The 22,714-nt window shown below is 31.6% G+C and overlaps 1 protein-coding gene across 1 annotated transcript in view; it reads left to right on the top strand.

Annotated features, from left to right (window-relative positions):
- The window catches only part of LOC126882513 (serine/threonine-protein phosphatase 6 regulatory ankyrin repeat subunit A-like), a 64,864-nt gene extending 42,776 nt beyond the window's left edge, over positions 1–22,088 (top strand). Inside the window, exons 3-4 of the mRNA XM_050647480.1 lie at positions 14,168–14,346; positions 20,487–22,088. Coding sequence (XP_050503437.1) covers positions 14,168–14,346; positions 20,487–22,073 — 1,766 coding nt within the window. The 3' untranslated portion in view covers positions 22,074–22,088. The remainder of the gene's footprint in view (positions 1–14,167; positions 14,347–20,486) is intronic.
- The last annotated feature ends 626 nt before the right edge of the window (positions 22,089–22,714 follow it).

Here is a 22,714-nt window from a genome sequence, read left to right as displayed (position 1 = left end):
ACCTGATACCTAAAGTGGAATTCGTCGCCAGGAGTTTTTAGTTATAATTATTCAAAATTAGTCAAAAACTATTCCCTGATGGTTTTGAGGGTCCCTGAGTACGAATTTCATGTCGGCGATGGTGCCAAAGGTACCTGGTGCCAAGGGTTGGAACTCGTTGCCTAGCGTTTTATGTTATAAACATTCAAAATCAGTCAATAACCATTACTGGAGGTGTTTTTGGAGTCGCTAAACACAATTTAATGTTGGCGGTGGTCTCCAAGGTACCTGGTTCCCAGGGTGCAACTCGTCGCCTGGAGTTTTAGGTCATAATTATTCAAAATTAGTGAAAAACCATTAATCTTGGGGTTTTGGGGGTCGCTTAGTTCGAATTTCATGTCGGCGATGGTCTCTAAGTTACCTGTGCCCAGGGTGAAACTCGTCGCCTGGAGTTTTATGTTGTGACCATTCAAAACCAGTCAATACCCATTACTAGGGGGTTTTTGGGGTCTCTGAGTAAGAATTTCATGTCGGCGACGGTCTCCAAAGTACCTGGTGCCTAGGGTGGAACTCGTCGCCTGCAGTTTTATGTTATATTCATTCAAAATCAGTCAATATCCATTACTTCGTTGTTTTGGGGGTCGCTAAATATATTTTTCATTAATTATTTTTCTTATAACACTTTTATATTATATCCTAAAAAATTACCTATTTAAAAACTATTTTAAAATTTTGTCGCTTTTATAGCAGTTGTCGTTAAATTTTGACACTAATGACATTTATGAAATTTTGACATAATTGGCATTTCAAGGGTAATTAACACATTCGCGGACACGCTCTCATTTTATATACGTATTCTTATGGAGTAAATGACTTCATATGCAGTCATGACCGCGAATGTGTTAAGTTATATCAGCGATTTTTTGTGTTTTCTGCGGTAATATTTTAATTTTTAGATTTCTAGTCTGCTTTTATATAAAAAAACAGTGGTTTTTAGAACTCTTTAGCGACGTATTAGTATAATATAATGTTGATGGATTACCTCGAAGGCCGATATGATTAACCAAAAAAGAAGATGTATATGGTGATCTTTCTATTGACTTTCTTGGGTGTGAATCTGTCTTTTTATTTTACTGCTCCTGGTTTAAAAACAAAGCATAGTATATATGTGAATACCTTCAAACAACACTTTTATGTAGTTCTGTTCTTTTAAAAATGTTTAATTAATTATAAAAAAATATCTAAAAAGTGATACCGTATTTAAAGCAAAGTAAGTTTTTAATGTTGGTGTTTTGAAAAAGTCATATATTTTATACTTAATAGTTTTGTTAATTACAGAATAAAAATTAATATTATAATATCAAGCTGTTTAAGATTGGTATTAAAGGAATTTTCATTATCTACAGTCTATAGCTGCGCTGTTTTATAATTTTGGTTTTCGAAATTGCGGAAGAGAGAAATTTGTGTAACTTCAAGTAAGTAAATATATTTTTTTATTTTATTTTACTTTGTACAGGACTTATATTATCATTCCAAAATAAAAGCAACTCATATTCATTTAATTTTTAAATATCTTAAAACAAACATTGCCTGTTGTTGTAAATAACTAGGTGACACAAATTTCCCAATATAATGCACTTGTTTCAAGATCACCTTAGTCAGCTATTTTGATATAATTATTTCATTAGGTCGAATCGTGTCAACAATCATAATAAACAATTGGGATTGATTATAGATACGTAACAAGTAAAGGAAGAGATCATTCATTATTCAGCATTCATTATTCAACCATCAAGGTAGTTATAATATAGACTTTCGTCCACCAACTTGTTACTGATAATAAGTAGTAGTGTTCAATAAATAAAGTATGAACAAATAGTGTATTCCTAACAACCAACCCTCTTCTCAGAGTAACTACCCCATTACGAAACATATTCTATTATATGGCGACCTGGAGAGACGAACTGAACTTCTGAGGTAGGGAACAGGAAAGATGGCGAGCTTCTATAATTGGAAGAGAAGGAAAAAATTGGTAGATGGAGTATGAGATGGATTTGGAGAGACCTAGCCGCAGGATAGAAATGTTAGATGTCGGCAGGAATGAAGTTCGGAGTCTTGGGACCACGCCCAGCTTCAAGAGGACTTGGAAACCAAATAGACAGTAGTGGACAATGACAATAGTGAATGTGAGTAACTCTTAACTATTTTTTTTAATTGCATACAGTCTCACAGACACGTACAAATTTTCTTTTAGTAAATATAATGCATAATATATAATTATTATGGAAGTATTAGGGTAATTATTTTTTATTACAATTAGTAAATTAGGTCTAGTTTTCGTAATACTTATTCGTTTCAAGAAACATTTACTTGACAAGTTACTTGATATTTTAACTACATAAGTGATGTTATATTTTATTTTTTGAAAATAGATGAACTTTGATTTAAATACCTAGATAGAACTTTTAAAAGTGTTTACGATTTTTTTATTTACATAATAGCTATTTTTAACTCAATACGAGTACATATTATACATAGATCTATTTTTAACTTGAACGGATTAAAATGCTATATCAGGCTTTTATTTGGCATATTATACTTTTGTTACCTGACCCTGAACGAGTCAGAAATACATACATGAGGAATTTGCTGAATAGAGTTTTACGCATTACATAAGACATAAAAATTACTGAAATTATACACTAGGAAAGGTGAATTAGAAATATTTTTAATGGAATTACGATAATGAAGATTGAGAGATTTTTTTTTACAAAGGACAAGACAAAGAGAAGAATCCTAAAAAGGAAAATAAAAAAAAACATGAAGATGACAAAGAAAATAAAATTATTTATGTACAAGGATATACAAGAATTTTTATACAATGATTTTAAGAAGAAAAGAAAGTAATGATGTAAGAAGAAAATAAAGACATACAAGTTATAATGACGTAAGGAAGATATATATAACAAGGAAACCCCATTGGAGGAAAAAGACAAAAGAATATGGACAATTAAGCCTTAAAAATTATCATAATGAAGGACAAGTTTTAAGGATAATTTAAAGAAGATTTGATTACAAAAGATTAATAAACCGAATAATTAAAAAGAATTTTATACAGTAAAAAGTACTCATCATCATCCAGCCTCAAAAGTCCACTGCTGAACATAGGCCTCCTCCCCTCGTTTCCAACCCCATCTATCCTGCGCCGCCTCATCCAGTTTTTATTTACCTTTCTTAAGTACTCTTTCTTTCTTTCTTAAGTAAAAAGTACTATTTAAGAAGAATACGTTTTATTGCTTCAAGTACATGTAGATATTTAGTATAATATTAAGTTACTTTAATTTTTTTTTAAGGTAAACTAACTTTAAATTCTATAATATAAATATACTTATTTAAGCCAAATGAAGTCATGTAAGACTGTATCTCAATTAGAGAAATAGACACTTTTTTTGTGACGTAATTAGTGACCATTCGCGAACCGAACCGAACTAAGCTGAACTAAGTGAGAAAAAACTATTATTTAGTAAATAGCAAAATCTCACATTATTTATTTAGCGTTTATTCATAAGTTTTTCTCGTTCTTAACTTTTAGGTTAATTTTATAGGTAGTAGATGTGCACATAGTATAGGGCCCTAGATAAGAAAAATAACCCTAGATAGATAGAATAATGATAGGTAGAATAATCGAAAAAGAATAATGCTAGGTAGAATAATGATAGGTAGAATAATTGAAAAAGAATAATGCTAGATAGAATATTGATAGGTAGAATAGTGTTAGGTAAAATTTTTTCCGTGATTTTTTTACAGAATATAGTCTATTTTTATTAACACTTTCTTTCGAATTTTTATTGAATGTTGAAGTTTTGATACCGACAATAAGATTTTTGATTTCAAGTTTTTTAATATTGGTCGAATTTTAGTATAAATTTATATGATTTTTAATGTTTTATGATAATGAAGTAATGAGATAACTGATTTTTTAATATATTAAAAGCATAATTAATATGAGACAATCTAGACAAAACAAAAAAAACACAATCTTGTCAAGAAAAAGGTACAAAATGAAGATCAGAAGATTTTAGCATACCCAATTTTTGTTTTGAAGTAATCCTATTCTCAACTAAGGGGGAGCAGTAGGTTCAAATAGGAATTTAGGGATGCAAAATGTAGAAGATTTTTTTTAAGCGCACAACTATCCATTTTGTCTTTTTGGAACAAACCTTCCCACGACTAAGGACGTGGAGAAAGGACCGGAAGCAAATACAAGGATTGAAAGCTGCGAAAAACCCACCGAGTAGGTAAGGGTTAGAAAAGGAAGAATATGTGAAGTAAATACGAGATTAATGAAGAAATATGAAGAAGAAGAAATATGTTTAATAGTACACTATGAAGAAAGTACTAAGTATAAAGAAAATGAAAATATGTATTAGTAAAGTACCAGTCAAGAAGAAGAGGAACAAAACGGAGAAATTTTTTAATTGAAGAGTATGTAAAAGGTCAGAAAATCAAATAATTATTTTAAAAGTGAAAGAAGTATAATTAAAAAGTAAGTTCAAATGTAAGAATTAAAGTTATAATTTTATTTTAAGTAGGGAAAAGGTAAAATATACATTACAATTTCTGAGTGTAGAATTTCGCGAGATATAAGGAAGTAATAAGTAAGAATAGACGATGTTTGAGGACTAATTTTTTTTATAGGGTAATAAGTTGTATATTTGTATATATCATATTTGTATTTTATATTTGTATATATTTGGATAAATCTTTAACACAGTAATGAGTTGGTGATGTTGTTTAGAAAAATTTTCTTCTTTGTCGGAAAGGCAGAGAAAATAAGGTACATCTCTCAGAAAATTTTTCTTGTAAGGGTAGGGGATGTACAGGACTTATATTATCATTCCAAAATAAAAGCAACTCATATTCATTTAATTTTTAAATATCTTAAAACAAACATTGCCTGTTGTTGTAAATAACTAGGTGACACAAATTTCCCAATATAATGCACTTGTTTCAAGATCACCTTAGTCAGCTATTTTGATATAATTATTTCATTAGGTCGAATCGTGTCAACAATCATAATAAACAATTGGGATTGATTGTAGATACGTAACAAGTAAAGGAAGAGATCATTCATTATTCAGCATTCATTATTCAACCATCAAGGTAGTTATAATATAGACTTTCGTCCACCAACTTGTTACTGATAATAAGTAGTAGTGTTCAATAAATAAAGTATGAACAAATAGTGTATTCCTAACAACCAACCCTCTTCTCAGAGTAACTACCCCATTACGAAACATATCCTTTTATAACTTTTTTATGAATTTTTTCATTATATTATACAAATAAATTAATTATGAATACGTGCACTAACATTTAATTTAACACGTATTTTTTAGATTATTGTATAACTACTTTGAAGACCATCACCAACATGAAATTGATGCCCAACGACCCCTAAAACCTTCATAGTAATGGTTGTTGACTGATTTTGTATGATTATACCATAAAACTTCAGGCGACGAGTTCCACCCTGGGCACCAGGTACATTGGAGACCATCACCGTCATGAAATTCATGTTCAGCGACCCCCAAAACTCCCCGTGTAATGGTTTTAAATTATTTGTAATAATTATAAAATAAAACTCTAGACGACGAGTTCCACCCTGGGCACCGGGTACACAGGAGACCATCGCCGTCATGAAATTCGTGCTCAGCGACCCCCAAAAAACCCCCGCGTAATGGTTTTAAATGATTTGGAATAATTATAACATAATACTCCAGACGACGAGCTCCACCCTGGGCACCAGGTATCTTGGAGACCATCGACCACATGAAACTCTTGTTCAGCGACCCCCAAAACCCTCAGAGTAATGGTTATTGACTGATTTTGAATGATTATAACATAAAACTCCAGGCGACGAGTTCCACCCTGGGCACCAGATATCTTGGAGACCATCGCCAACACTAAATTCGTGGCCGGCGACCCCAAAAACCCCCCGAGTAATGGATATTGACTGATTTTAATGATTATAACGTAAAAATCTAGGCGAAGAGTTCCACCGTAGGCACGAGGTACCTTGGAGACCATTGCCGATATTAAATTCATACTCAGCGCTCCCCAAAACCCCCGATTATAAAAATTCAACTCATTTTCATCAATATTGCCCGAGTTCTAAATTTTTCATTTTCACCTCTTCGAGATGCACTTTTAAAATGCATTTTTATGCACAAAAATTTTTGCCCTAGATGAATTTAGTTCACAAAGTTGCCTGACACTCTCTCTAATCGAATGCAAAAAGTTGCATGACGATTCATCTTACTGCACAAAATTTCTAGGTTTAATGTTTCGTTGCTTCGTCTATTCGCGGTGTGCAAGTACTTGGAAAGGGAAACGAGAAACGACCGTGCGCGAGTCGCGTAGAAATATTGCAACTATCTTAAATAATTCATATTGTCAATTGAAATTGTCTTTACGTATATTTCATACCTTCTGTCATTGACTCAGAAAAATTATATATTGCTCCACAATATTGATATGATATGCAATTATTATATAAAGGTAAATTTAATTAATTGTATTTTGCTTGCAGTACTGCATTTTAATAACTGATTTTATTTACCTACTACATACAATTGTTTACGTTTGCTAAACATAACCTGCATCTTATTTTTTCTTCTTATTATTTTTTTGGACTATGGTCTTGACAATTATCCAGCAACCAGGACTAATATAATTGGCCAATATAATTAAAAGTGCGAATAAAAGTACAGAGCGTAGAAATAGAGGTCGCTTTGCCGAACTTGCACGGTCCCAATAAAGCAAGAGTACCTTTTAGTACTAGAATATCTCAGAATTTAATAATCCAGTGTCAAAAATAGTTAAAAGTTAAACACAAAAAAGTCATGCGAAAAAATAACCGTTGCCCTACCCCAAACGGACGCCTATGACCGGTACTAGAAATTTGCAAATGATAGAGTCGATTTGTCTCTGGAAGATAAGGTTATATATCTATTTTTGTTTTTCTAAATGGAAGCATTCTGGAGTTATTTTAAAAAAACTAATCACAAGACGCCATCTTTAAAGAGCTCTATCAATTTTGTATTATGTTTGCATATACAGTGATGAGCGCGCTAATAACCGGCAGAATAACACAAAAGATGGAAAACGTATTAAGTTGTGAGATAAAATGAAATAAAACTAGTCGAGCTGGGAAATTTAGCGATAGTAACCTTTTTATTTACATTATATTGATTGTTTCCCAGCTTTACACGTATGAGAGGAGTATGTCAACTATCACTGTGACAGTGGTATTTGACAAACTCGTCCGATAAGTCTAAAGATGGGAAACAATCAATATGATGTAGATTAATAGGTTAATATCGCTAAATTTCCCAGCTCGACTAGTTTTATTTCTTTTTATCTCAAAACTTAGTAAGTTTTCCATCTTTTATGCTATTTTGCCGGTTATTAGCGCGCTCATCACTGTATAATGTATTGTATAGGTATATAATGTTTGACCACCCCCCCCCCCCAGTAAAATTCAAATGACGCTCCTGGGCCTTAGGAAGCATTGTCGGACTAGATAAATTGGGTTAAATTATCTTCAAATTATCTGAAGAATCTCCTGTCTTCGTGGGTCGGGAGAGTTTCTGGACACCCTGTGCCCTGTGGGTATATACCAACTACAAAAGAAAGTCTTTATATTTCTTCAGTATTTTTACTATGGTATACAACCAATTAGAGCGATTTCCCTATTTATGTTTTTATGTGATTCCTATTAAGAACATTTTGTGTTAAAAATCGGAATTTTTTTTATTTTATATCAAAAGAGACAATGTTTTGTAATCTTTGGATAAATTGCGCAACTTTTTGAAATCATCTTCGTGGGTTATTAATAATTATTAGTTGGCGTTTACGCAGCAACGCAGCTGTCATTCCTCATGCTAGCAGGGTTGCCACATTGGGGTATTTGCCCACAATTTTGGGGTAATTTGAAAGCGTCTGGGGGAATTTCCCTAAGCAGAAATGGTTGGGGGATTCTTTGGGGGGAGGGGAATTATGGAGGATTTTAAGGGGTCAGGGTAAATTAAATTTGCTAATATACATAGAACTGTATATTATACTATCATATAATCGAAGACGATAGGACCTATGAATTATTTCCAGGGCCCGCTGTTGATAATAATTTTGGTTTACTGTTCTCTACATTTGACTACTAATTTATTAAGATGCGGCAAAAATTTAAATTTGGGGGATTTGAGCTTCAATTTGAGGGAATTTCACTAATTTCAGTTTCAAAGTGGGGGATTTATAAAATCACATCTGGCAACTCTGCATGCTAGTCTAGTCGGAAATCGTACAAGCGGATACCTATACATTCTCAGCCATCGTCCCGGCACAGGAGCGCGTGCGCGAAAACTATGTATATTTGTAATTTTAATAATTCTCGACAATGATTATCAAATTTCAAATTATTGGTTACAATAAGAAATAATATTATTTTTCTATTTTACTAGTCTATTATAATTAATGGGTTGTCAGCGTTGTAGCCAATATGATTCAGACTAGGTACCTAGTACCTAAATAATACGTATTATTTACCTACTTTTCTGACGATAAAATTATACCTTGCAGAAGAGTAGATGAGGATCTGATATAAGGTCGATTTGCACCGATCTGTTTAATGGATAAAAACTATTGCATATGTAGCATGTTAACAATTACAAAAACAAGCAGGGTTGCCCGATCTAATCTTGTTCTAACTATAATTAATTCATAATTAAAAGTGACATTTTTTATGAATTAAAAAAAATTCGACCCGGCCAGATACTATTTTAGGTTTTTTGGATCATTCTAAACAAAAAAGGTTTTATGTAATTTTTCTCTAAAGTTGATCGTTTTCGAGTTATAAACAATTTAAAACTGAAAAAGAACGAAAGATGACAATTTTCAAGGCTCAAAAACACAAATAAAAAATATGTATCATTTTTGTAATCATCATCATCGAGTACCTAAATTCAAGTTCAAACCTTTTTCTATCAGGTCTCGATAAGAATTTTAGCCATGTTTTATCCTCAAAACATATTTTTTTAATTGTTCATATGAGAAAGGTTTCTTATGGGGAGGCGGGCATTAACAACTAAAAAACAATGTAATGAAAGTCCAAAAGACTTATCAAGAACTGATATAATAAGGCTTGAATTTGAATTTATGTTCTTTCTTGATGAATACAAAAATGATATTTTTTACTTGTGATTTTGAGCCTTGAAAATTGTCATCTTTCCTTCTTTTTTCAGTTTTAAATTGTTTATAACTCGAAAACGATCAACTTTAGAGAAAAATTACAAAAGACCTTTTTTGCTTAGAATGATCCAAAAAATCTTAAATAATATATCTGCCCGGGTCGAATTTTTTTTAAATTCATAAAAAAATGTGTTTTTTTAATTATTAATTAATTATAGTTAAGAACAAGATTAGATAGGGCAACCCTTGTTTTTTGTAATTGCTAACATGCTAATTACTTAAATCGACCTTACATCGGATCCTCTACTTCAAGGAATAATTATTATTAGAGACTGTATTTTTCATTTTATCGTCAAAAAAGTAAATAATACCTAGTCTGAATCATATTAGCTACAACTCTGGCAACCCGTTAATTATAATGGACTAGTAAAATAGAAAAACAATATTATTTCTTATTTTAACCAATAATTTGAAATTTGATAATCATTGTCGAGAATAATTAATAAAATTACAAATATACATAGTTTTCGCGCACGCGCCCTGTGCCGGGACGATGGCTGAGAATGTATAGGTATCCGCTTGTGGAAATCGTGAGTCCGTCGGTGCGTCGAAAAAGTAACAATTATACATATATACACATCACATAGATAAAGGTAAAGGTAAGAGTGTTAGTAGGATTGGGGAATTGGGGTCAGTGTCAGTGTATGAAAATGTGAATAGGAAGAGGTAAACTTAAAATTTTTATCGAATTGTGATAATTATTGTAATTAATTGGTATAAAAATAAATTATATGTATATGGGAAAATTTAGCAGGGTATTTCCCTTTCCCGTTAAAACTCGCTAGACAACAATCAACATCAACACTTCAAATCAAATGTTTATTATACATCATCATTATACCTGAAAAATCAGTATCGTTCCTCGTAAATTTATTCAGGGATATCTAAATTATTGTTTTTTATTCATACTTATGATTTTACTTATTATTTGGTCATCGCATTTACTTAGATTTTATAGTGTTTTAGAAATAACAATAATAATAAAAGGTGCTACTACAGTATGCGGTCTACCGTCGCGTTTATACTACAGCTTGCGGTCTACCTGCCGAGGGACGCGGTGTATACATACAAGCTGTATTATATTAACAATGCCGACAAAAAAAATCTTTAAAAAGTGAATAAAACGCATAAATAATAAGAATTATTATTTTAATTTTACATATCAATTATTTACATAATAATAATTTAATTTGTCATTTCAATTTGCTATTTTATTTGGGAATAAGCCAATTTTGTGGATTATTCTCAACTAAGATAGTAAATTGGATATGACATAATAGAGTATTAATTTGTAGAATTAAAATAATAACTCTTCTGACTTATGCGTTTTATTCATTTGTAAAGATACTTTTTGTCGGTACTGTATACATGTGCGGCTAATCGTCATAATATTTTCTCAGAAGGGTTTACACACAATACTGAAAGGCACATTTGTAGGCCGAATGTTTAGTGCTAAGTACTAATAAACATTTATACTACTATTTAGAAATATACAATACACTTTATGTAAATTTAGTTTCTTTAGTATTATGCAAATAACACCGTAATTTGTTTCCAGGGTATGCGCAAATATTAACCCCATTAGTCAAATTATTAGTTAATTAAAAATGTAATTTTTACACCAATAATAATTGTGGCTGAATCCCATATAAACATAATACTTAAAATAATAAATAATTAGCATGTATCGTTTTAAAATAATTAGGTTATATACCTAATTATTTTTGCAAATAACATAACTGGCCTTTTGGCTATGCCAGTGCCATTAACTTAGTAAAAAAAATTTGTAAATATTTAGGGTGCATTTATTTTGTTAATTATTTTCTCTTTCATTTTACTCATTCCGAGTCCTCTTTCATTCTACATTTATTTTGCTCCAAATGTTTATTCTTTTTCTTGTCGTTTTCGGATGTTGGTGGCCATCATGATGGCAATTTGTACCTTGCACACTGCTGCTCTGAAAAGATTTGTGGTTGTGTTGAACAACGTACCTACGTAGATTTATCAGCCAGGAAATCCTGTGCGTTCCTGGTCCTCGTTTTCCTTTTACTTTTCCTTGTAAGATTACTTACAGCAGTCCATACCCACATAACAATTTTATGTTCTTAGTAGATTCATAGAACATACTTTTCAGAAAAAGTATATACTGAGAATATGCGTAATTACCATTGCGAATGTGCAGAGTAGATACTGAGTATATACTACATTACAGTACTTAAACGTTCTATGTACATACTTAGAATGTACTACCGCACTTCCTTTCAGTATATACCAAGAACATACTTTTTAGAACATTCCAAGGACGTGCTATAAACCTTCTATTTATATACTTAGAACGTAGTACCGCACATCTTTTTAGTTTATACCAGGAACGTAATTTTTAGAATATTCCAAGGAAGTGCTATAAACCTTCTATTTATATACTTAGAACGTACTACCGCACATCTTTGTATGGGAAGAATATATATTTTTAAGAATATTCTAAGAAAGTGGTATCAAGTGCTATATATTGATCAGAAGTATGTTTTCAGCATCACCTAATCTCATATTATTATTCTACTGGTTCTACCAAATACCTATTATATTTACATATTTTAATTGCAAATGAGAATGTAGTTAGGGCTTACAATACCGGGTTCCGGTTAGGCACTTACAATTATAGTGATAATTACATTGTTGTCAGATCTTCCGTTTTTCTGGAAATCTAACGAACTTTCTTATTTCTTTTGCGTTTTGAAGTCCTTAAGAAATACTGATTATTTTTCATGTTATATTCCGTATACCCAAATGCCATAGTTTCGGAGTTATTGCTACATGTGTTTAAAAAAAGAATGTGTGTGTGTACTTTATACGCACGTAAGAAGTTATACTTCTATTGTATGATTTCTTAAAAATAAATATACTTTAAACAGTTTGTTTTATTTTTTTTTTTTTTGAAACACCAAACTAATTTTGTGCTTACCGCTTTCAAAAAAATAAAAAAAAAAGTATAGGATTGCACTGGATTCGAACTCAAGACCTCTCGATCTCTGGCCGAATGCCATACAAAATACGCTACGAGGACTGTGTCTGTATCGGTTCGGACGTACCTAATGACAATTCACGGTAACAAACAGACAATGTGAAGTATTATCAAAACATTTTATTTTATATTTGTTATAAATATACAATAAAATGTTTTAATAATACTCACCTTACTCCTGAGGAAGACAAATCCAAAGACACAAAAATTATAATAAATATATTTACTAAAAACACTAATATATTCTTTTCACACCTTTTCTTGCACTGATATATTTATACATAACTAGAAATATTTAGCAACTATACGCCATTTTTTCGGCCCGTGTAGAGATTATATTATTTTACATTCTTTGGATCATTGGGAAGAAAAAAGGTCTTTTGTAATTTTTCTCTAAAAGTAATGGTTTTCGAGCCCTAAACAATTTAAGACTGAAAAAAAATCGAATAGTGACGATTTTCAAGGTTCAAAAACACAAATAAAAAATATTATTTTTAAAACTGCCAAGTACCCAAATTCAAGCTAAGTCCTTCTTCTAGGGGCTCGCTATAACATTTTTTGGCCCGTTTTATTCTAAAACATAGCTTTTTAATAATTATTAGTGAAGCGCATATGAGAGGACGGGCGATCGGGCTTCATTAACAACTAAAAGACAGTATTTTAGAATGAAACAAGCTTAAATTACTTATTGGTAACTGATAAAATAAGGCTTGAACTTGAATTTGTGTACTGGGCAGTTTCAAAAATAATATTTTTCATTTGTGTTTTTGAACCGTGAAAATCGTCATTATTCGATTTTTTCAGTTTTAAATTGTTTATAACTCGAAAACGGTTAACTTTAGAGAAAAATTACAAAAAGAACTTTTTTGTTCCCAATGGTCCAAAGAACGTAAAATAATGTCCACCCGGGCCGAAAAAATTGATTTTTATAATTTGTTTAATTTTTTTTAAATAAATGTAGCAATAACTCCGAAATTATGACCTTTAGGTATAGGGAATATAGTTTCCGAGATAATTGAGGGTTTCCTTACATAAACCTCACTCTGTATTGTTATGATCTGCTTTCTATTACTTTTATATTAATTATTATTTATTTGATCAATTATTTAATTAACGCAAATCATACATAAAAATATTAAGAAAAAATCTCAGGGTGCCTTTTGTCAAAAAAAATTAATTAAATTCTCTTAGGTTATACTTATCCTTTCTCGTGGCTTCAGTATCTCTTAGTTGATCCTTATCGGGATAAAATAGTAAAAGGAAATAAATAGAAAAATCATAAATAAACACATACAAATACCTTTATTATCAAAAGCAATGCTCTATAAATTTATCAATTAAATCATGTGGGCATAACTGTCCAAAAGAAACTTTTACCATATAAATTAATCTAATTCAAACAAATATTTATCGCTTTGTTCTTGATACCTGTTAGGATTTTTATTTTTAAATGTTTTAGTAACTAGTTTTGTTTTGTACTCAGTAGTTGGTAGAACTGAATTTTGACATGAAAGCGAAGAAGAAATTTGACATGACAGATATAACCTAAAAATTCATTAAAATCATGTATCCATGTGTGTAAATAAATAAACATACAAAAACCAAATCTATAATCATCATCCAATCCAGTACCCTATGGAATACAAAAAACACAACATTTTTTGACCCTTCGAGCGTGATAAATTCTGAAACAGCTATTTTCAAAAAATATCCACAAGAAATTCAGATTGAAGTCTTCTACATATGCACACAGGAGGTCATCCAGTAAGTCATTCATTCTATTTCCTATTTTAAACCTTACTGATTACATCCTATTATTCACAATTTAGAGGCTTTAATCAATAATCATGTCTGATTTAGCAAAATGTATTAGAACTAGGGGTTCAGTTAAAAAGCGGTTAACTTTTTTAGAAAGGTTTATAGACCTTATAAAAATATCAGAACCAAATAACAAACCTTTAGTAACTGATGCTACAATTAGGATTAATGAATTAGAATTAATAGATAAAGATTTTGAAATCATTCAATTAGAAATAGAGGTAAATTGTCCTGAACAACAGCTGGAGGAAAACTATAAGGAGGGAGAACAATTTAAAAAGCGTTATTATGATACTCTAAGTTTTCTTAAGACATACATAGAAAGACATACATAGTATGATACTCGTTGTCTGCTAATCCAACGAGTAACAATTCGTTAAGTTATAATAGTTATAATAAAGATCCATTACAAAACATTATACTTAAAGCTAAACTTCAAATTTTTAAAGGTGAATATGACATGTGGCTGGAGTTTAAAAGTAATTACCTTTCAACAATACATGAGAATGCAGTGTTGACAGATTCTCAAAAATTTTCTTTGTTGAGGGCATCGCTAAGGTTACGCAAAAAGTTTAATCGATCAAATTCCATTCACTGATAATTTGTATCAAGAAGCTTGGAAAACATTACTAGACAGGTTTGACAAAAAGTATTTTTTAGTAGATAGTCATTTAAATTCAATTCTTAACATAGAGCCTTGTTCGAAAGAATCTTCAACAAGTTTTCGTATACTATTAGACAATGTATCAAAAAATCTTGTATCTTTGCAAAACATAGGTATTGGCAAAGACCAGTTGTGGGATTTTCTGATCATACATTTAGTTTCATCCAAATTAGATAAAAATACTTTTAGAGAGTGGAAAGAGACAAAATTTAGAGGTGAACTTCCTAACATGGAAGAATTCTTAGACTTTCTTAAAGCAAAATCAGACTTATTAGAAATCATACACAACACTACAAATGTAAACATTAAGTCTAGTTCTAATATAAAACCAAACAAAACAAAAAATCATTCACATTTTAATTTAGCAGTTTCCAGCAATTCAAATAATAATTACAAAGAATGTAACTTTTGTAAAAAGAATAACCATACAATATACAGTTGCTCTGACTTCTTAAAACTAAACGTCACTCAAAGAAAAGAATCAATTTCACAACTACAGTTGTGTGAAAACTATCTGAGGACAGGACATAAGGTTGAATCATGCTATTTAGGGCCTTGTAAAAAATGCAATGGAAAGTATAATTCATTGATTCATGAACAATCCATTAATCCAATATCTACTAATTTATTCATACAACCTCAAGATTCAAATACACAAATTGTTATCCACTGTAGGCTTTTATGTGAAAGATACTATAGACCAGCGGTTCTCAATCTGTGGTACATGTACCACTGGTGGTACATTTCATTTCTTGAGGTGGTACACAAAACGCATCAACAGCCAACATCAGCACACTATTATAGTTAATTAGATCACCTAGTTAGATATGTATTTCAGTTAGGTGGTACCAAAAATAATAAAAAGTATTTGGTGGTACATGACACAAAAAGATTGAGAACCGCTGCTATAGACAACCAGCATTACTATCGAGCTCTATTCAATATATATAATCATACAAGGGTTTTGCAACAAAATTGGCATACCTTTAATATATTCAAAACTATCTATAGTTGGAATTAATCAAGTAACCTCACATCTATGAAAAAAATGCAATTTAACTATTTTTTCTAGAGTTGATAATTATCAAACAACAATTTCATGTTATGTAATTTCCAACATATGCAGTGAAATGCCTGCAGAAAAACTAATCCACGCATCCTTAATTATCCCTAAAAATATTCAATTATCAGATGAACAATTTTTTGAACCTTAATATGCTTATAGGTGCAGACCTTTTTTGGGACCTTCTAACAGAAGGAAAAATATATCTTGGTAACGGATTACCTATTTTACAAAATACTAAACTAGGCTGGGTTGTTTTAGGAAAAAGTCCTGTATCAACTTCGTTATCCAGATGCAATTTTGCAAACACAATTTATTCAGAAGATGCTCAATTAAAAAGATTTTGGGAACTAGAAGAAGTACCTGTAAATTCGGTCTTGCCAAAAGATGAATCAGATTGTGAAAATCATTTTCACAGAAATACTACTAGGAATGAAGAAGGTCGTTTCGTAGTAAAGTTATCGTTAAAACTATGTATCTCCTGGTGCATTAGGGGATTCATTCAATGCAGCATATACCAGATTTATAAATCTAGAGAAAAGATTTATTCAAAACAACAATTTTCAGATTCAATATTCACAATTTATTAAAGAATATATTTCATTAAATCATATGACTAAGATAGATATGTCACAAGACGATCCCAATAAAACGTACTATTATTTACCACATCATGGTGTTCCCAAAGAAGAAAGTATCACAACAAAACTACGTGTAGTTTTTGATGGTAGCTGTGCTTCTTCTACAGGCTATTCATTAAACGATTTACAATACATTGGTCCAAAAGTCCAAAATGACATCATCAGGATTTTATTAAGATTTAGAATGTTTAGATATGTAGTTTCTGCAGACATTACAAAAATGTATAGACAAATTTTAATTCACAATGATCATAAGTCATTGCAAAGAATTGTTTGGAGAGATAATCCAGAACAAGACCTTTTAATTTATGAGCTAAATGCAGTGACTTATGGAACAACTTCAGCTCCATATTTAGCAATAAAATGTTTACAAACATTAGCTCAAAAACATATAAATTCATTTCCATTAGCATCACAAACAATTCTAAAAGACTTTTATGTAGATGATCTACTCACTGGTTCTAATAGTATGTCTGAATTAATTCAAACATGTCAAGAAGTTTCATTCATCCTAAACTCTGCTGGATTTCCTCTTAGAAAATGGACTGCTAACAATCCAAATATTCTTCAAACTATTTCCAATAACGATGATTCATTAGCCATATTAAAATTAGGACAAAATGATGCTTCAAAAACATTAGGTATTTACTGGTACAGTCAATTAGACGTTTTAAAGTATTCAATTAATAATAATATTAACCCATTAACAAGTTCACTTACAAAAAGACAAGTACTCTCAGATATAGCACAAATTTATGATCCATTAGGTTTAATCAGCCCTTGTATAATTCTAGAAAAAATAATGATCCAAAAATTATGGTCACTAAACATGGAATGGCATAAACCCATTCCAGAAGATCTATCTTTACAATGGCAACAGTTTAGAACTGAATTGTCAGAATTAAATCAATTATCCATTCCTAGATATGTTATAAAAAATGAGTACAAATTGATAGAGATCCATGGTTTTTGTGATGCATCTCGTGATGCATATGCTGCATGCATTTTTGCACGCAGTTCAAATTCGCAAGGATAATTTCATGTACAATTATTATGCTCAAAAACCAAGGTAGCACCACTTAAGTTATTAACAATTCCAAGATTGGAATTATCTGCAGCCTTATTACTGGCACAATTATCTATTCAAGTAAAAACATCACTATTCATCCTTCCTAATGATATACCATTTTACTATTGGTCTGATTCACAGGTAGTGCTCTGTTGGTTAAAAACAGATCCAAACTCTCTAGAAATTTTTGTGGGCAATAGAGTTGCAAAAATTCAAAATTTAACCTCTATCTCAAATTGGAGTTATATTAATACAAAATCAAATCCTGCCGATGTTGCCTCCAGAGGCATACTACCAAACAAATTAAAATACCACCATATATGGTGGACAGGGCCAGAGTTTTTATGTGAACCAAACAGTCAATGGCCTCAATATTCATTTAACATATCCAAATCAAACTTACCAGAATTAAAAAGAATTCCTACAACAATTCTTTCAAATATTTCTGTCAATTCATTAGAAATATTTATAAAGTTTTCTAGTTATTTAAAGTTAGTCAGAACAATTGCATATTGTAAAAGATTTATTTATAATTTAAAAAAATAAGGATGATCGACACTTAGGTCCATTACAAGCAATGGAAGTTGATCAAGCACTGCTAACATTAATCAAACTAGCTCAAAATGATTCATTTAATGACACACTTACTTTTTTATCTCATAAATCATTACCCCATAACCATAAATTATCTTCTTTATGTCCATTTTTGGATGAGCAAGGTATCCTTCGTGTAGGGGGACGATTAAAATGTACTAACTTACAAAGAGATATTAAACATAAAATAAAAATGTATACCATTTTTATTCAGTCAGATATTAAACATCCTATCCTTATATCTTCAAATCATCCATTTACTAAACTAATTTTTATTCATAAACATAACTATTTATTACATCCAGGGCCACAATTACTTTTGGCAACAGTCAGACAAAAATATTGGCCTATTGGGGGAAAAATTCTTGCCAAGAAAATTGTCAAGAATTGTATTCAGTGTTTTAGACACAAGTCAGTTGCATCCATTGCCTATATGGGTAGCTTACAAGGACAGAATGGGAAGAGGTGCAAAAACAACAAAAGGTTACATTTGTGTGTTTGTATGTTTTGTAACTAAAGCTATTCACCTTGAACTCATCTCAGATATGACAACAGAATGTTTTATAGCATGTCTGCGAAGATTTGTCTCACGTCGGGGAATACCCAACCACATTTATTCTGATAATGGTAAAACATTTCAAGATGCATATAATGAACTCAATGAATTGTACACATTTATTCAAAATAATCATAATATATTAATAGATTTTGCAACTACTAAAATAAGGCATAACCGCCACTGCATCTGGTTATGGTCATCTTCAATTATTTCTAATCCTTTAATAATGATATTGTTTTTTCTTTCTCTTTTTTCTGCAATTTCTATTTTCTCATGTAGTTTCTCTATCTCCTTTTTCATCTCAGCATTTTTAATTTTAAGATTAATGATTTCTTTTCGATATATTTTCATGTCACACCTCATCTCTTTAAATTCTGATAGCATTTGTTTAAATTCCGATAACATTTCTTTCATCATTTCTTCCATTTTGTTGTACTAATAGTGTTCCGCCACTGTGTAAGTTCGATTGGAACTCTATCGATTATCAATACTGTTTTGTTCTTATCATTGACTTCCCCGCTCCCCGCTTCGCACTGTTCCCGCGGTTTAACACCGCGGAAGGCCACAGCACGAGTTTGTCAATAAAAATAACCTATTATTTTTACATAGGTACCATTTTTTGTCCACAAAATTATGTCTGCCTGCTGCTTACTGTCTTCTTAATAATATTCACTTTTGTGTTAATATTTATTATTACTCGAGTAGATTTGAGTTTGATATAATACACGTCAATAACACACCATTAGCGTACCTATTTTTTTTTTAATAATTAGAATACATCATTAAATAGATAAAGATGACTATTATCAGATTCCCGGAAATAAACAATATTGAGAAAAGGGATTTCAATTTCAATTGTTTTTACTGTATCAAAAATAAAAAACTTCATTATGCAAAAGTGATAGTATATAATCGTTCGAAAACCATTCAAAACTTATATACAAGTAATGATCATCCCGAAATTATAAGTACGAATGCTAAAAACGAAATGGCGACGGCGAAATGGCTCGAACGGCGAAACGGCGACGGTGAAATGGCTCGACGGCGAAATGGCGACGGCGAAACGGCGACGGCGAAATGTCCTAGACCCGCAATATGGCGTATAGGGCTGCACACTCAAAACGAGGGATATAAACAGATTAGAAGCTTTCGAAATGTGGCTTTATCGCCGTATCCTTAGTATCCTAAAGATACCATGGAGGGCGAAAGTCACAAAAGTAGATGTCCTTAAAAGAATCAGGTTTGAGTAGTCAAAGGCTGAAAATGGAATTTATTTCAGGATTTGACTAATAACGTTAATCAGACTCTATTATTGACTAGTCAAACCTAGGAGTGCCGGAACTTCTGGGTTTGACTGTAACATTTATAAACAAAAGTAACTAGTACCCAACTTCTAGGTTTGACTAAAAACACTTCAGTCAAAGGCCCCAAAAAAGGATTTTATTTCGGGGTTTAACTAAGACCTAGGAGTGCCGGAACTTCGAGGTTTGATTATAACCCCGCAAGCGGTATCTACAGCTAGTGCCGTTTCCTTCCGTCAGCTAGGACTTCCGTTTTTCACGATCTCCCCAGTCTCCGTCTTCAAAGTCTTTCTTTGACATGGCTTCGTCAACTTCATTTTTCCAAGATCTTATCGGTCGTTCTCTCCTTCTTGTTACATTCTGAAACCTTGTTTATCTATGTATTTTCTGCTCCACTTTACTTTTATACTAACCTTTATATTTATTTTTCGTTTCAGATATTTAAAGGACAAAATTTGTGTCATTATTAAAATCAACGCAGCGTATTTTTAAAAATGGAGCAGGATGAGTTTCCACTCCATTCGGCCACAAAATTTGGAAACCTAGATGAAGTACAACAGCTGATTGAAGGAGGAGCAACAATTGATGAAGTGGATTCTGATGGTTTTACGTCACTACATTTAGCTGCAGATTTCCAGCATATAAAAGTAGCCAAATATTTGTTGGAACACGGTGCAGATGTAAACGCAACCGATACGTTTGATGGGAGGTATCCTTTACAGTTTGCTGCGGCTCATAATGATCTTGAAATGATTCGTCTATTCACAGAAGCTGGAGCAAATATGCAGTGTTCAAATATGTATGGAAATATGCCTATTCATGATGCAGCTGAAGTAGGAAATGTAGAAATTGTAAAACATTTTTTAGAAAATGGGATATATGTAGATATTATAAATGAAAGCACCAAAATGACGCCTCTTCATATGGCTGCACGTGGAGGTCACATCGAATTAGTAGATTATTTACTGTTAAATAAGGCAAGCGTGCTTCTCAAAGATTGCAATAATCGGGGTTCAATTCATTATGGTGTTTTAGGAGGGAATGCTAAAGTTGTTTATTCTCTTATAGAAAAAGGAGTTGATATAAATGCTAAAGATATATCCAAGTTGACACCTTTACATCTAGCTTGTAGAGATGGGTATTTAGATATTGTCCAGTTACTTTTAAAAAACGGTGCAGTGTGTAACCTAGAGGGGAGATCCCCGAATTATTCTCCAGTCCATTGGGCAGTTGAAATCGGTTATGTAGAAATTGTAAAGTATTTTATCAGCATAGGGGTAGACGCGAACTTCGGGACAATTCAAGAATATACTCTTCTGCATACAGCTTGTACACGGGATCAAATTGAAATGGTTAAATATTTGGTTGTAATTGGTGCTGATGTTAACAAGAAAACTTTAGCCAAGGGAGCTACCCCATTGTATTTTGCGATAAAAAATATATGCCCAAATATTGCGGAGTTCTTAATTCTAAATGGAGCTGACCTAAAAGAAGCTGAATATAAAGGCAAATCTACTTTATCGCTAGCTTTAAAAAATGCGTCAAGTGATTATCCAGAGTCAGTACAGGCAGAGTATATGGAAGTTGCAAAAATAATAATCAAATACACCGTGTTAATTTACAATCCCACTGAAAAATTTATTCAGGATGGCTGCCTTTTCTTCAAAGAATTATCGCAATACTATAACGACTGCCACAAAGAACTATCAAGTATGAGGAGTGTGACAATAAAAAACAGTACTGTTTCATTATATCAAATAGTTTGCGATTCCAATAAAGGTAACGCATTTGTTAAACATCTATATAACGACAACATTAAAAACGAGTTAGAAAATATTGAAGATTACCTTAGAGACTTTTCGATATATGGTAATATTCTTCCGTTGGTACAACATAGGGTTAAGAAAGGGTTTCAAAGGATGAAATTTCTTACAGATGCTGACTTAATAATGAAAAAAATTGCTCCTAAGTTACCATCGGAAATAAGATGGAAAGTATTCGACTACTTAAACATGACTGATCTTAAAACTGTGATACAATCAGATTTATTCAAATAAAAATGATTATTTGTTTGTTTTATAAAAACGTTGTGATTTTAGGGGTGGTAGAGAAATACTGCGCTCGGAGAATAATGTATGTCCTAAAAGTTTTGGCACAAAATATTTATCAAATTATTTTATTAATAAAGAAATTTAATTAAACACTAACTAGTTATCATAAATTTCAACTCAATGCTTAACTAAACTATACTATCAAATTATGTGAAGTGGTCAATTCTTCTCTACTAGACGCAAATTTCTTCGAATGTCTTTCATGAGGTCCTGAGCGGAATTCAGATCAATTTCTATTAGTTGTTCGTAATTCTCCGTCTTAATTATACCTTATCTTGGGCTTCCCAGCCTCCATGATATAATTTCCTAGACAGCAAAGCCCAAAAATCCTTTATTGGGTGAGCCTGTGGTAAGTTTGGAGGATTGTCGTTTTTGGTACAAAGGGTATTTGGTGTTGTAGAAGCCAGTTTTGGGTATCTCTTGAGTAATAGTAGGTCTGAAGGAGTTGCGCTTGAGAGTACGTAGGGCACTTACGTCTGCCTTCATATTTAAAACCATTCCTCCCCAATTCCAACGATATCTTACTTTTAGAAGGTTTGTATTGACGAGTAAATCTCCTTGTTTCCATTCCAAGCTGGTATTTTGCT

This window comes from Diabrotica virgifera, chromosome 3 (genome assembly GCF_917563875.1).
Source record: "Diabrotica virgifera virgifera chromosome 3, PGI_DIABVI_V3a".
NCBI classification, from domain to species: domain Eukaryota; kingdom Metazoa; phylum Arthropoda; class Insecta; order Coleoptera; family Chrysomelidae; genus Diabrotica; species Diabrotica virgifera.
Note: the sequence above shows the minus strand (reverse complement) of the source record. Positions and strands in the feature narration are given on the sequence as shown.